Source organism: Ips typographus, linkage group LG3 (genome assembly GCF_016097725.1).
Source record: "Ips typographus isolate SLU linkage group LG3, UJ_Ityp_2.0, whole genome shotgun sequence".
Classification (NCBI taxonomy): Eukaryota; Metazoa; Arthropoda; class Insecta; order Coleoptera; family Curculionidae; genus Ips; species Ips typographus.
The window spans coordinates 8,765,314-8,781,021 of NC_138424.1; the positions used below are offsets into that span (position 1 = coordinate 8,765,314).

Consider the following 15,708-nt stretch of genomic DNA (forward strand, 5'->3'; position numbering starts at 1 on the left):
ATATAATCAAGATGAAGAGGAAATTAGAGAAGCAATAATTGGGGACATTATAATGCATTGGAATCAATGTAATTAAGTCTTGCAACTTAACAAAATTAACATAAATTTAAAAACTTCACATTGACAAACGGTCTAGATTATGTGTGTGATACTTTTCCATTCACATTCTTTAATTAATAAAATGGGTGTTAACTGAATTGTGAACTAATAAAGTTTAAATCATATTAATTAAGATTACGGAAATAAGCAATCAATCAACGAATTAAAAGACTAGTAGACGATTAAAAAACTACTATCAGTTGGTATGTCTTAATTTATCTCCGACCTTCCAATAAGTTATTGGAAATATTTGTTAAGATATAAACTATTTGTTTGTGACTGAACTATATTAATAATAAGAGAAGGTTTCAGCAACATTTGGTACTGAAATGGTATTTGCACTTATATTTAACACAAAATTAGAACTTTAAAGTTGTTTCTGCCCTACAAAAATAAATTTCAATTACCAGAAAATAGAAATGCTCTTAATCAATAAATTAAGCTGTACTGAAGGCAAGGCATGAGGCAAAACATATGGTCTAAAAGAATAATACGTCCGTCAATTAACTGATGTGATACAGAAAAAGAATGGAAACAAATAATTAAAATGATAGGCATTACATTGAAACAAGTAAATTAAGCCGGTATTAGAATAAATAACGCAATTTTAGAAATATTCACAGAGGTACAGTCTTGTGGATTTATGAAATTAACACCATTCTTATATTAAATTTGGCATTTTTAAAACAGTAGGAAAAGTGAAAAATTAATGTCAATTCCGTTGACAAAATCTCTTCTTTAAATTCCAGCAGGAGGAAGTTATGCTAGAAATGAAACTGAATCTTATGTTAGAACATTTGTTTTATATAGCAAAATTCTGCTTAAATCAGTTTACTACACCATTTACATATGTAATTTAGAAAGCATCAGTTGAATTTTAGAAACCATGTGATGGATTTTAGAAATATCACTTGTATTTCAGAAACGATACATTCAATATTAGAATAATAACTTTGATTTTAGAAATTGCAAATTGTATTTTAGAACAGTTTCTTGAATTTCAGAAAAGATCAGTCGGATTTTTGACACGGTTATTTGTAATTTGGAAAATTAAAGTTGTATATCAGAAATCTTGATACTAACATTTGTGAAAGGTAATTGTGCTGTCATTGTTACAAAGTTATTAAAAGTTTTAGCAAATGAAGATATGCCAGTTTGGATGTAAATTTTGTATTCATTGACTTATTCTGGTTGGCGTTTTGTAATTCGTAATTGTTACTACATATAGAACAATTCGCTGATATTAAATTAAAAAAATGAACTAATAAACACACAGAAACATAATAAAATTCTGAAATTGAAACAACTTTTTTCAAAATACACGTGACAAATTCTGAAATTAAAATAACTATTCCAATATCCAACAGACCTTTTCTGAAATACAAGAGACTAATCTGAAATCCAACTCACGCTTTCTAAAATCAAATTTACGATACTGAAATACAATTTTTTAAGTTCTGAGATGCAACTTATATTTTCTAAAATCCAAGTGATATTTTCTAAACTACCTGTGTAAATGGTGTAGATGGGTAGTTTGTGATTGGTCAAGAAAAGCAGCTTTTCAGCTTTTTAGTGACAAAATTCTTTATTAATAGTGGCTTCTCTGTCAATCTGTAGTTTGCTTCAGTTGGTGTAAGTTTTGTAGTTGTAGTAGTTGTTGTAAGATTGACTGTAGCTATCAATATTCTTGGTCCAGATCCTGTGATAGTTTTTGATCCGTCAGTAGACCAGGCAAATTGTTTTAACAATTCTTCTTTTGTCGGTCTGACTCGGGAGAATCTGTTATGTAATACAGAAAATCTCGTATATGCCGTACATTGGTGCAATTGAAATTGTTCTCAAGCTTTTAAAAAGAAAGTAACAGAGTTCTTGACGAGATCTTCAACAACGTGTATGAAGCTTAGTTGCGTAACAACCACTTGAAAAACAGTTAAACTGACGTCTACGCCTACAGCTAAATAATTTTGTGAATAAAGTTGTTACAGAACGAAGACTTCTTTAAGCACATCCAAACACTAGTGGTTTATGACCTAGTGGCTTTCCTTTAAAACAGGATTTTAATGTGTCACGCAGTTAACGTGTATTTTTAGCACCCAGCTGCAAGTAGGGCCTAACTATTTTTAATTTCCACACTAGGAAACGTGGAAACCCGTTTCGGGAGATAGTATTTATTGCTTTAACGAGCCGTCGACATTCACGAGCCTTTTTCATCTTAAGACACTTGTTTAATATTTAAAGTGGCGCTACGTAATTTTTAACTTGACCGACATTCGTCAATGCCTGGGCTCGTGTAAACCGGACGCGAATTGAAGTGTTGCATCGAGAAAAAACAACATCAGAAAGTTTCTATTACACATTCTTATTAGTCACGTTGTTTTATATTATATTATGCCTTGATTGGATCTTGAAATAATTGACTTTTTCAGTCGGACGCCTGAGTGCGGTAACGGTAGTTATTTGCGTCGCGTGCGGTTCTTCTACAGAGTATTAATAAGTTTAAACTTAAACCAACTTCCAAAGTGTTTATATTACCATAAATATTGCCGGTGCTTGCAAACTGTTTAACGACTATATTATATTTGTTTTAGGGATCGGGCGGATCTAAAGCTGCGTTTTTACTTTAGCAGCTTCAGTGTTGTTTTATTATCTCTCAGGTGTGGCGAAAACCGCAATTTTTCTACCTAGAGACGTGTGTTATTGTTGTAGTGCAACCGTGATGTGAAACCTTAGTGGATTCGGAATGGTTGTGTGCTACCAACGGGCCAGAGTAGGTTTTTTCAACTAGACACCCGCATTGTGGTGTAGGATTACATCGTAACAATAATTACTTAACCAGATGTCTGAGTTGTGCTCGAAACCGCTTTCATTAGGTTTGCTGTGGGATAATTGCGCGATTTCAATGAAGCTTGTCAGGTTTATTGCGATTATTTACCCGTTCATTTGTCATATAAAATTACTGTGTACTAAAAAAAGCTGAAACTGTAAACAATGATAATGACTAGATGGAAAATATCAGTTGTACAAAAGTGTATTTACATTATTCATCAATTGGCCGACTGAACCGTATTTCTGTCAAGAAAACCAAGAATATCAATGAGAAAAGTTGATAACACATTCCAGGCACGAACTGTAAAAAGTAGTAGCAGGTTAAGTTGAGGCATCTTTTTGACTAAGTTCCAAATCCAGAGAGTATTATTAAGTATGTACTGGATTGGAAAGGTCTTTGCCCTAATGGTTTTTACGAGAGCTGAAATTATATTATCATCACATTAATGGCAGTACTTTTAACTTCGTAGAATTGTATTCATTTTATTATAATGAATTAAGAGCGTAGAAAATTTGAATTGACTATTAGCTAGAACGGTTCACACTTTATTGTATTCGAAAGTGTTCGTTCAAAAATTGTTATTAAGGCACAATCAGGGGCAGAATAGTGATGCCATTAAACTAAAAGAGAACGTCTTACACATAATGTGCATACGAAAATCAAATTGACTGTTTAAAATTTGCGGCTTCTAAAATTCTCTTTTTTCTTGCATATTGTAGTGACAACAAAAAATCTATAAAAACTTTGGAATTCAGTTAGTAAACATCTTTTGAAGTTAGGTCTGGCAATCTGGCACGCCATTGGGAGAAGCTTTGTTCAAAAATATGATTATGGATGGGTATGAACAGTGGTTGCACAGGTGTGATAAAGTGCCATAAGAGAATAAACCACCATATTTAATTGTGACGCTTTTGCTCACTGTTTCTTTTATTTTTTGCTCAGTTAAACATACAAATGTGTACAGAACGTAGCTTTATCATAAAATAATTCATTTTGACTCAAATGTTAAATAACTTGCGCATATTTTGCGTAGCATAACGATAAGGATGTTTGTGATGTCTTATGCTTTTAGTTTTTCCATGAAACTAGTCTAGAAATCTCATATTTGGCGATCTAGAGAGCTATTGCACCTGTCCAAAATAAGGTCATACAGCTAGAAAAATGATAAATTTTGTTTGTGCATATCGATCCTTGAAAATAATCTTTTTGATCGACTGGACTCATTCTTTAGTCTGAATAGTATCAAACAACTAATCTGCGTTTTTCTAGCATGTATAATCGATTGTTGAGTAGTCTACAACCCATTTAGATGCATCAGGCATTTTTGATAAATGATTTGTGAGTGACTAAGACCATATTAAGAGATTCTTGCTTAGCCTGAGGAGTTTTAAATGCTTCTGACAGTTTTATAATGATTCTAGACTTTATAATCATAGTTTACACCATAAAACCACTGCTGTACTCTTTTACAACCCTGATATACTCAAAACTAACTTTAAACCTCTAAATTGTTGTAACTAACTTGTATTCCTAGTTTTTTAATACACCCTATACAAAAGAGTTATTCACATTTGGTATATACAACTTTGTGTTACACACACCCAGAAAAAAGTGGCTCTGCAAATGTTGTTCTACAAATGTGTCCCGTTTACCGCCCACTTGTTACTATGTTTATATTTACACATTCGACATGCATCTAAAGCCGCCAAAGATTTTTTACTTTTTACCACAAGTAGTAAACCAGACAACTGAATTTATTAGGCAACCAAATAAGTCACAATGTGTTAACTTCTTGAGATAAAAATCGTTCTAGAGTATTACTCCAAATGCTGTCTAAATAAGTACTTTTTGCATATGTTGCGAAACAGGAAATTAGTGTAATAGTCTATCAAAACCATTTTATTAACTAAGGAGGTGGGATCTGTGAAATCATGTGTTTTATTGTCGTACAGAATGAAATTTCAATAATTAATTATTTAATAATTTCATAAATTAAAAATACTGTTAAGGATTATTGAAAAGTGAAGAAGAGAAGAGTTCTCCAGAAGCTTAACTCTGAAACTTCGCTCTTCGGGTATTTGTCTTAAACACGCAGGCAACCAATAAAATATTTCATTTACTATAAACCAGTGAAAATTTACACTGTGATAAATATAACTCTATTTTCTACTTGACTGCATGTTTTAATGAATTAATAGCGTAGGAAAATATTCACAGAATTAAATAAGTAACCCTGAGCATCATAGTGTTGTCAAGAGAGTTTTACCCGCCACCAATTTACACATAAATCGAACAGTAATATAATTTCCATATAAACATTTTCCTGACACCGTTTCTCACACTCGTAAACCTCCAGAGTATGATAAACCTTGCTCTCTGTGAATGTCGTTTTAGGAAAAATTCTGTGCACTTTTCTCAGAAGACAATGCATCATTTTTACTGTTTAATATTTACTTTAGAACATTAATTAGTACGAATGGCAATTAAAAAGTGACTGCATTAACACACTAGTCTTTATATCCTTTTGTTACCTAACTGGTGGTTAGTCATGCCGTAATTGGATTGGGAATGTGATAATGAAGCGGATAAACCTTCTGCCCAGTGCTCGTAGTGAACAATTAGAATTTATGTCATTTCAGCCTTATCGGTCTGGTGTACAGCTGTTATGGTTGTACTGGGTGAGAAAAGTCAAGCAATAAACGGCGACGAGGTGATTTATTCGCTTGGAACTGCATTGAAGTCACTAATTACAATTTGTACATTTGCTGCTTGAGTTGGCAGACAGCAGAACGGTTTTAAGTTGTTCTTTGAATTGGGATCGGTTGTTTGATTTTCCCTGACTGAAAGTGACGTTAAACGACCAGCCTTAAATGGGTTTGGAATGCGCTGATAAAGTTGTTTGTAAATAGTATCCTCACCAGTTATAAAAATGTGTTATTACATTTTTAGGTGTAACGGTGTTAATCTGTAAATAATTGATACTAGTGTAAAGTAAATTAGTACATACAAACGTTAACATTAGAAAACTTATTTCCCAGTATTTACTTCTGGTTTTTCTTTGACCTCTCATAAATTAACACTACGAAGTACTTACCGGATTTAAACAGCTGAGCTTAGAAACAGCACAAACAAGTGCTTTACCGTATAAACAAAAAACAGACCGGACTTCATTCAGTTTGGAGTCTAAACATAGCTTGGAGGAAATTTTCAGGAATTGTTTAAAATATTTTTCTTCCACGTGAATAACATATTGTCTTAATGATTTAGTGTATGGAACGAATCAAGTTTATGAAGATATTAAGCTTTTCCAAACAAATCACAGCTGATATATTTACTACCGCTATTTTAACTTTGTAAAAGTGAACTATAATGATCGTCAAAATTTCATAAAAACTGCAAGTTTTAGACAGAGTTCTTGTTCATACAAAACTCTAGCTTCAGGGCTCTAATTCGTGAAAGAGGAAATGAGATTTTCAAGAAGAATGTTTCAAAGCCTAATGATAATGTCAGATGACTGTCACATTCTGTATAGGGTTTTCTTGCTCTTCTCTCGTTTCAAGAATATGACCTCTGAATTTATTAAAGTAATGTATTTGTTATTTTGTTTAATAGAGTTAATCTTTTGCTATTTAGATGTCCTTAGCCAGCACTTCCAGCGAACAATCTCCGGAACCGCTCTTTGACATGCAGGATCTTCACGGACAAGCCGCCTTGCACGTAGCCGCCCGCCTGGGGCAAGCCCAAGTAGTTAAGGTGAGTTTTTCCTTAACCTCTGGGTACTTTAACAGGACCTTAATACAAAACCCTATTTAGAGACGACCTCGTAAGAGCGTCGAACCTGACGTAGATAAAAAGCAATTGCGGTTCAGTTTAGTCAGTTTGCTGTGTAAGGTAATTGATTGGTTTGGTTGTAGAGTTTTTGTGTTAACACCGCTTTTTGGTGAGCCAATCAGCGAAGCGTTATTTACCGTGTGTGTGAGATTTTCTGGTGTGTAACTTTTTGGGAGAAAAAAATTGAAGTTTGAACTAGGAAGTGGATCAGCTAGGCAACGCTTTATCATGTCACGCGTAATCGTAAATCTCATAAACAGGAGACACTTTTGTTTAGTCGTGTGCACTAGCTGCGAGATTTATTGGGGGGGACCGGGTTCGTTATCGTTGGCCGACGTTTCGTACTAATTTCCTGGACGTGTAATAAGCCAGTCTAATTATCATGTTTGGGCGCCATGATTTATATCAGTTTTAAACCGCGTTTTTGAACGAATGAGAACCTCACAAAACTTACATTTTATGCTTTACAGGATGTCCTAAATTATACTTGTACACACACTGTATATTGCAGAAAATGTTGGCCCTAGGTCAAAAACTAAGCAAGATATGGAACGATAAAAAATTCTAATCTAAGATTGAAACTTTCAAACTTAAAGACTTTTATTTGGAATATTTCAAAAGCGAGCTTTGGAAAAAGTTTTTAAAAGTCAACTTTAATAACGGAACTACACCATTTACACATGTAGTTTAGAAAGCGTCAGTGGAATTTTAGAAACCATAAGATGGATTTAAAAAATATCACTTGTATTTCAGAAAAGGTACTTTCAATTTTAGAATAATAACTTTGATTTTCGAAATTGCAATTTGTATTTCAGATTAGTCATTTGTATTATAGAAAAGAGCAGTCGGATTTTAGACATGGTCATTTGTAATTTGGAAAATTAAAGTTGAGCAAAAAAAGTAAATAAAAAAAAAGTAAATAAATAAAAAAAGTAAATAGTTTAACGAATATTTTTAATAACATTGTGGTCTAAGCAGTTCAATGAAAAATCGATTTATCTCGAAAACCGTTTATTTTATCGAAATAAAGTAAGAGTACAATTTTTCGATAAAAATGTCAAGAGTATCCATTAATGGCGTTTGCAGCTGAAAATAATGACAGCTGTCAAAGTTTAAGCAAATTGTGTCTTAGGTCCAGTTAGTTCCTGCCTTTCGAAGACGAGATACTTGGTTTTCATGTCAAATAGAAGGTTTCTTTCGATAAAACATTAAACCCAATAATGATTACAATATACAAAGTGTTTCAAAAGTTACGGCCAAAAACGTTAATTGGAAGGCAGTTCTTTGGGGCTCAATATTTCCCTTAAGAGTGACTTTAAAAAAAATATATATGAACAAATCGTATTATTTTGACCTCCCCTGCATGCCCCCGAGAGATTGTCATATAGTTATGGGACACCCTGTATATTTTATATAAATTAATACACCCGATAGGCGTTTTTTTTTGCTTAAAGTGATATTATAAAAAAACAATAAACTAATAACCACATAAAAACACAAAAAAATCTGAAATTGAAATAACGCATTCTAAAATACAAGTAACCTTCTCTGAAATACAAGTGACGAATGTGAAATACAACTTACGTTTTCTAAAACCAAATTTACGATAATGAAAAACAAGTTATAGATTCTGAAATCCAACTTATATTTTTAAAATCCAAGTGATATTTTCTAAACTACATGTGTAAATGGTATAGAAGATTTGATATAAATAAAGTACAATAGTATCTATTAATACTTAATTTTTTGCAATTTCTAAAATCTGAAATTGTTAGAAAAATTAGGGAAATTGTTTACAAATTGCACAATGCAACAAAACTATACCAAATATTAACGTATAAGCAACCAGTGTAACCTTGCTATAAACAAGTGTATGGATAACTTTTTCATGACAAATAACATAGAACTGCTAAAATTCTTCTGTTACAAAGTGACTTTGGCCTGAAACAATTTGTTACCCTAATTTTCTCTTTTATTATATTACTAACAATTAAATTACTGTTCATTATAATTAGGTGTTGCTTGAATCTGGTGCCAACGCTGATCAAGCGGATATCGACGGTTGGACTCCTCTAAGAGCCGCGGCTTGGGGTGGACACACTGAAGTGAGCTCTTGTTAATTTTCAGAATAAATCCTTCAATCCAGCATTTTTTTTCATCCCAAAGGTTGTGGAACTACTAGTAGAGCATGGCTGTCAACTTGACAGCGTGGACGCGGAAAACCGAACGGCTTTAAGGGCGGCCGCTTGGAGTGGTCACGAAGAAATCGTCAAAATTTTACTCCAGCACGGGGCTAACGTCAATCTGACAGATCACGAAGTGAGATCTTATTCACCTAAGTTGCCTATAACCAAACTGATTGTTGTAACTGTCATCAGGGTCGGACAGCTTTGATAGCTGCTGCCTATATGGGCCACAGTGAAATTGTAGATCATCTCTTGGACTACGGAGCGGATATTAACCACGCAGACGCTGACGGTCGAACTGCCTTATCGGTTGCGGCGTTATGCGCTCCGAGGACACCAGGTGTCAGCGTTGTTTCCACTTTACTCGAGCGGGGCGCTACCGTCGATCACAAAGACAAAGAAGGGATGTCGCCCTTACTGGTGGCGTCCTTTGAAGGTCACAGGTATTTGCTCCTGTTACTAGTGTTGTTCCAGGAGGTTGTAATGGTTTTTGTAGGGATGTGTGCGAGCTACTTTTAGAAAACGAAGCGGACGTGGACCATTGTGACAATAGCGGCAGATCTCCTTTGTGGGCTGCGGCTAGTATGGGACACGCCCCTGTGGTGGCGCTACTGCTTTTTTGGGGCTGCGCCATTGACACTATGGACTCGGAGGGCAGAACGGTGTTGTCAGTTGCAGCTGCTCAAGGTAGTGTATAAATTGCAAGAGGTGTTTATTAAATTATCTCACTTTCTGGAATATGACTAACAAACGCAATGTACTGTTCTCGCGGTCTGAGTTTACCCGTGCGTCATTTCCCTGTGATTTAGACGTAGACATGCATTATTGACTTCATCCTTGTCTATTGTTCACTTTCAGAAAGGGTAAATATCTAAGTGAATGTCTTCCAAAATAAACATTTACTGATTAGCGCTTCTATTTCAGTCATTGTCAGTTTGACAACCATCGAAATTTATTTGATTTGTTTACTATTTTTTTCCGTTTCTTTGTGTTGTTAGTCATTTATAAAGTTTTCTATTTACCACACCACCACAGTTCTTTTAAGAGCTATTGTTTCTACGCTTTTAACATTCTGTAAGTACTTTCATAATATTATTATTTTTTTTATGTCGGCTGTCACGATCTAACCAAAATTGGCACAATTACTAACCTGTTTTGAAAAAAAAGTGGGATCTATTATGATTTTTATTTCTATTACAGTATTTTTTTAGAAAATGCCTGGAAAAATTCTCTACAGACAAGCTCAGCAGTTAATTCTTAACCTTTGTGAATATTTTGAATTGGAAAAAACTAATGGAGGACCTTTAGAAGCTTTATCATCTGTTCAAGAAGAAAATAAGAAATTTTAAGACCTTACATATTCTTACTGATGTATTTTTTTTGATACTAGAAGGTTGTAGCTGCTTTGAAAATTTCCCGCAAAACTGTTTATTCGATTCGGGAAAAGCAAGCAAGTAATCTTATGATTTCCTCACCTAGAAAACCTAAATCGAGACGTTATCGACGGGTCAAGACCACTGATTTATCTGAAAGCATTAAAATGGATGTTCGAAATACATTATATGATATGTACAACAATAGTATGTTAATAATAGTAAAATATATCTACTTTTGTAAGAAACATCTATTAACATTTCATTGTTTCCAGAGACTGAGATTTTTGGGTTGCATTATAGATTTTTCATAAAAATTTCTTCAAACATATTAATAATAAAGTCATAGAAAAAATAAAATAAGTGTCTAAAATGTTTTCCAGCGGGTTTAAAATAAAATTAGTGGATTGCAACCTGAAAATGAGATATGAGATACTACAGCATCACTCAGAATGTCTTATTAAATTTTTAATTTGTTGTATTTATTTTAGAGAAACATGTAACCATCCAGAACCTAAATCAAGAGCTTAAAGTTAAAGAAATACTACATATTGGTGATACATCTCTGCGAATTTTGGTAAATAAATTAGGTTTCAAATTTAGACGGAATTCTATGATCCAAACGAAGACTTCTCATAAATAAAAAATGTTATTTCGGTCAAGATATTTTTGATTTGCTTTGGTATGAGGTTTTAGTGCAAATTTGCAGCCAAAAAATCTCTACTTTCTGACTGACAAAACACGCAAAATTTTAAACGTGACGAAGCTTTAGACACGCCCTTTTCTATAATATGAACACAACAGGTTTGTTGACGAAAACTTGATTTGATTCATATGATTATAAATGACGTAGCCTTCGTGACGCACGGGTAAACTCACTCCGCGAGAACAGTAATTTTAATGTCATACGTGTATCAGTTTTTGTTGTAACATGCAGTCTTACTTGTTCATTCTGTACATAAAGTACAAACAACACCACTCTGAAAGTTAAGTAAATTCTCACTTAAAGGTTGTGTGGAGGTGGTACGTCAATTACTCGACCGCGGACTGGACGAGCAGCACCGCGACAATTCCGGCTGGACGCCACTGCATTATGCGGCTTTTGAAGGTTATTAATCTCTTTTAAATGTTTTACTATAAAGACTCAGAAATTTAATTCGGAAGGTCACCAAGACGTGTGCGAAGCGTTGCTTGAAGCTGGAGCAAGAGTGGACGAGACTGACAATGAGGGCAAAGCGCCACTTACGTTAGCGGCCCAAGGAGGTCATACGACTTTAGTGAATATTTTTCTGAATAAGTACAACGCACCGGCCGATCAGAGACCCCACGACGGTAAAACGGCATTAAGGTGGTTCATTCTTATTTAGTAAGTTCGCGAATCTAAATGGTGTTTATGGTAGGTTGGCCGCTTTGGAAGGTCACTACGACATTGTTCAAATTTTGCTGTCCGGCTCTGCGGACATTGACTCAAAAGATGCGGACGGCCGGAGCACTTTGTACGTTCTGGCGCTGGACAATCGGTTGGCTATGTCCAAATATTTTATTCAACAGGGAGCAGACGTAGAAACGCGAGATTTAGAAGTAAATTGCGTGATTTTAGCCGGAGGAATGTGTCTTTATCATTGCTTAATTTAAAGGGTCGAACGCCGTTACACGTGTCGGCTTGGCAAGGTCATACCGAAATGGTTTCCCTGCTGTTGACGTACGGTAAGGCGCAAGTTGACGCCTGCGATCTAGAAAATCGGACCGCCCTACACTCGGCCAGTTGGCAGGGCCACAGCGATATTGTTAAATTGTTGCTTGAACACGGCGCTTTACCTGATCATACCTGCAACCAAGGTGCTACAGCCTTAGGTAAGTTTTGTCTTAAAGCTTATTCCATACAAAACAAATTATTAACGAAATTTGGGTCATGTTTGGCTCCATCGACTAAAAGATTTTTTTGGGTTCCTTGGGTGCCAAAAGTTTTTCGTCCAGGATAAAATTGAAAAAATACACTGTATTTCGGCTTGTTTGGACTTGTATTTGGGTCCTCAAATTTTCAAATCTATCGCCTTTTTAAGTTTTTGCCAAAATTTTCGGTTTTTTGGTCAATGTGAAGTTCTATGAAGGTCAGAAGACCCTTAAAAGAAACTAACCCAGGATTTTCGGTTGGGTTGCCTAACCCATAACTTACTTAAATTAGTCCATTTTGTCCCATTGTAATCGGTTTTTCGAGATTTTTAAGAACTTTATAATTTTATTTTTTGACCGGGCCTAGATAAAAGAGACCTTTCTCCTGTTTATAGTAAAAAAAAAAAAATTGTTTGGCTTGGCTTGGCTAGAATATCAAAAATTATCGTAAATTCAGCTAAAAACATTCACATACCATTTATATCGGTTTTGTGATTTTTGTTATAATAAATTGCAATGTTGCCAATTTTGCAAGAGTAAAAACAATACAGATAGTGAATAACACTCAGCAAACGTAAAATCTACAACAAATGTGCAAATTTTTGATTCAAGTCAAAAAACGGACTATTGGCAATACAGTGTGTCCCACGACGAAAGACATCGATTGATATTGGAAAAAGTATAAATAGGAGAGTTTTGAAAATTTGGCAGGATACTGATGTTTGCATGCCCAATCTAACTAAAATATTTTCAAGATGGTTGAACTTCCGTTTATACCGGAAGTCGATCACAACTTTCTTATTTTAAATAGAACACCCTAGATATTATTATATATTTGGATTCCTCACAAAATTCTGACCAACTTTTGTGTACAATGCCCTATGCCTATCTCTAGCGGTTTTCGAAATTTTTGATGTTTTTCCAAAAAAGTGACAGTTGCAACACTCAACATATTTTTGTACTCTGTCAAAACCGTATTTCATTTTGCAATGAAACTTTGGGTTATTGTAAATAAAGGATCGTTTTATTAAACTGAGGGTGCGTAATGACTCATTTGTATACAGGGTCGTCAAAAAAAAATCATAAACTTGCCACTAAAAAAAATGAAAAATCTCAAGTTTTTAAAATAGAAACCCACATTTTTTATGACGGAATCATTTTGAGCATTAAAAATTACTATACATTTCAATTTACTTGCCTATGCCTAAATCCAACCCATTTCGTTTTATTTGAGAATAAACATTTTTTATTATTAAAACTCTAGATTTCTTGAAAATTTCTCTCTCTAATTACGTGTGGATTTATGTCACACCAGTAGTGTGAATTATGTCTATTGAACATTCCATTTTTAGTGAATTTGGCCTCGTCGCTCTAAATAATATTATTCAAAAACAATTCTTCTCCATAGTGACTAGTCAGCAAAAACTCACTAAAAACCACTCTCTTCGGAAAGTCAATCTCTTTTAATTGTTGCACTAATTTAAATGAAAAAGGGTGAAATTTATATTTCTTCAGGATCCTTTGAATTGAGCTTTTGGATATGGCTGATTCTACAGAAACTTGTCTTATTGACGAAGTTGGATTTGCCACAAAATAGCCCAAAATTGCAATTTCTACATTTGTATTATTAAGGATTGGTTTTGTTTTAATAGATTTTATCTTCACAGATCCTGTGTTCTTAAAATTTTCAATTATTTGCTTTACAGCTTTTGGTGATGGCTTTGATTTTTCTGGATAACGAGCGGCAAATACCTCACATGTTCTACTCACAACTTTATCACATTCTCCGTAAATAATAAACAGATTTAAGTAATCTTGGTTTGAATAACGTAACCGCAACGGCGTATTTGCAGTTGTCAAAACACTCAAAACTAGTGTTATTAACATGCCCTGCGGGTCTCCAATATCACCGTGTGTCAAAAGCATGACCAACTAGAATACCAGATAATCCCAACCGTGCAGCATAATAAAAAAATGTTTATTCTCAAATAAAACGAAATGTGTTGGATTTAGGTATAGGCAAGTAAATTGAAACGTATAGTAATTTTTAATGCTCAAAATGATTCCGTCATAAAAAATGTGGGTTTCTATTCAAATACTTGAAATTTTTTATTTTTTTTAGTGGCAAGTTTATGATATTTTTTTGACGACCCTGTATACAAATGAGTCATTATGCACCCTCAGTTTAATAAAACGATCCTTTATTTACAATAACCTAAAGTTTCATTGCAAAATGAATTATGCCTGCTTTATACCTCCCATTTAAGAATTAAATTAAATTTAAATTTCCACTAAAATTAATATTTAAACTAAGAAATCTTGTTTAGGTTTATACTACAAATTAATAATTAGAAAAATAAATGACTGTTTTGACTTACTGGACGTTCGACGTTGATGTTTGACGTTGACGTTTCTATTGTCATCGTCATTACGCGTGTTTTGTGGATAAAGAAAATTTTTATTAAAATAATTTAAAAAAATTGTTCTTAAACCACTTTTTCGGTAAAAAATCCAATTATGGAAATAGACGATTCAAGTCTAATAGACTACGTATCGCAATAGAAGACAGCAATTTACATCATGAGTGATGACAAGTATGACAGTGATAGTTCCGAAAGTCAACGAATTTAAACGAATTACGCCGAACTTTAATAAAGTTGGTTTAACTTTAATTTAAAATTAATTTTAGTTTAGTGTAAATTGAAAGTATAAATGGGCTCGCTTGTAAGTTCACTTTCAGCTTTGATAAATTAATTTTAGTTTAAATGAAAGTTTAGTTTAATTGTTAATTGAGAGGTATAAAGCAGGCATTACGGTTTTGACAGAGTACAAAAAATATGTTGAGCCTTGCAACTGTCACTTTTTTGGAAAAACATCAAATATTTCGAAAACGGCTAGAGATAGGCATAGGGCATTGTACACAAAAGTTGGTCAGAATTTTGTGAGGAATCCAAATATGTAATAATATATAGGGTGTTCTATTTAAAATAAGAAAGTTGTGATCGACTTCCGGTATAAACGGAAGTGCAACCATCTTGAAAATATTTTAGTTAGATTGGGCATGCCCACATCAGTATCCTGCCTAATTTTCAAAACTCTCCTATTTATACTTTTTCCAATATGAATCGATGTCTTTCGTCGTGGGACACCCTGTATATTCAACGGCAGCAACTTAATATATTGCCTGTAAATGTAATATTATTAGTGGTTATGTGTGGAAATTTCTTTATTTTTTTATTTCTTATTTTTCCTTTTCTTGATTTAAATTAAGAGTCAAGGCAACATCGATTTTTGTTCAAGCAAAAATTCCAAAATCGGTAAAAATCCTAAAAGCCATGTTTTCAGCTACGATAGTTTTTGATATTTTAGCCAAGCTTATTCGAGCAATTCTTTTCTATTTAATATGGATCTTCCTTCGTCGCTTTATCGAAGCCGGATCAAAAAATAAAAATTTGAAGGTATCTCAAAAAAAAAAATCGAAAAAACCCTTCAAATGAGT

At 33.8% G+C, this 15,708-nt stretch overlaps 1 protein-coding gene across 3 annotated transcripts in view; it reads left to right on the forward strand.

Moving 5' to 3' along the window:
* The window catches only part of LOC145726985 (uncharacterized), a 28,832-nt gene that overhangs the window by 5,271 nt on the left and 7,853 nt on the right, over nucleotides 1-15,708 (forward strand). For 2 of the 3 annotated variants that reach the window (XM_081976336.1, XM_081976337.1), the window contains exons 5-14: nucleotides 6,560-6,679; nucleotides 6,740-6,817; nucleotides 8,773-8,862; nucleotides 8,924-9,076; nucleotides 9,136-9,386; nucleotides 9,440-9,630; nucleotides 11,326-11,424; nucleotides 11,481-11,664; nucleotides 11,717-11,897; nucleotides 11,954-12,170. In XM_081976336.1, coding sequence (XP_081832462.1) covers nucleotides 6,560-6,679; nucleotides 6,740-6,817; nucleotides 8,773-8,862; nucleotides 8,924-9,076; nucleotides 9,136-9,386; nucleotides 9,440-9,630; nucleotides 11,326-11,424; nucleotides 11,481-11,664; nucleotides 11,717-11,897; nucleotides 11,954-12,170 — 1,564 coding nt within the window. The remainder of the gene's footprint in view (nucleotides 1-6,559; nucleotides 6,680-6,739; nucleotides 6,818-8,772; nucleotides 8,863-8,923; nucleotides 9,077-9,135; nucleotides 9,387-9,439; nucleotides 9,631-11,325; nucleotides 11,425-11,480; nucleotides 11,665-11,716; nucleotides 11,898-11,953; nucleotides 12,171-15,708) is intronic. The other variant, XM_081976339.1, reaches the window with a different exon arrangement.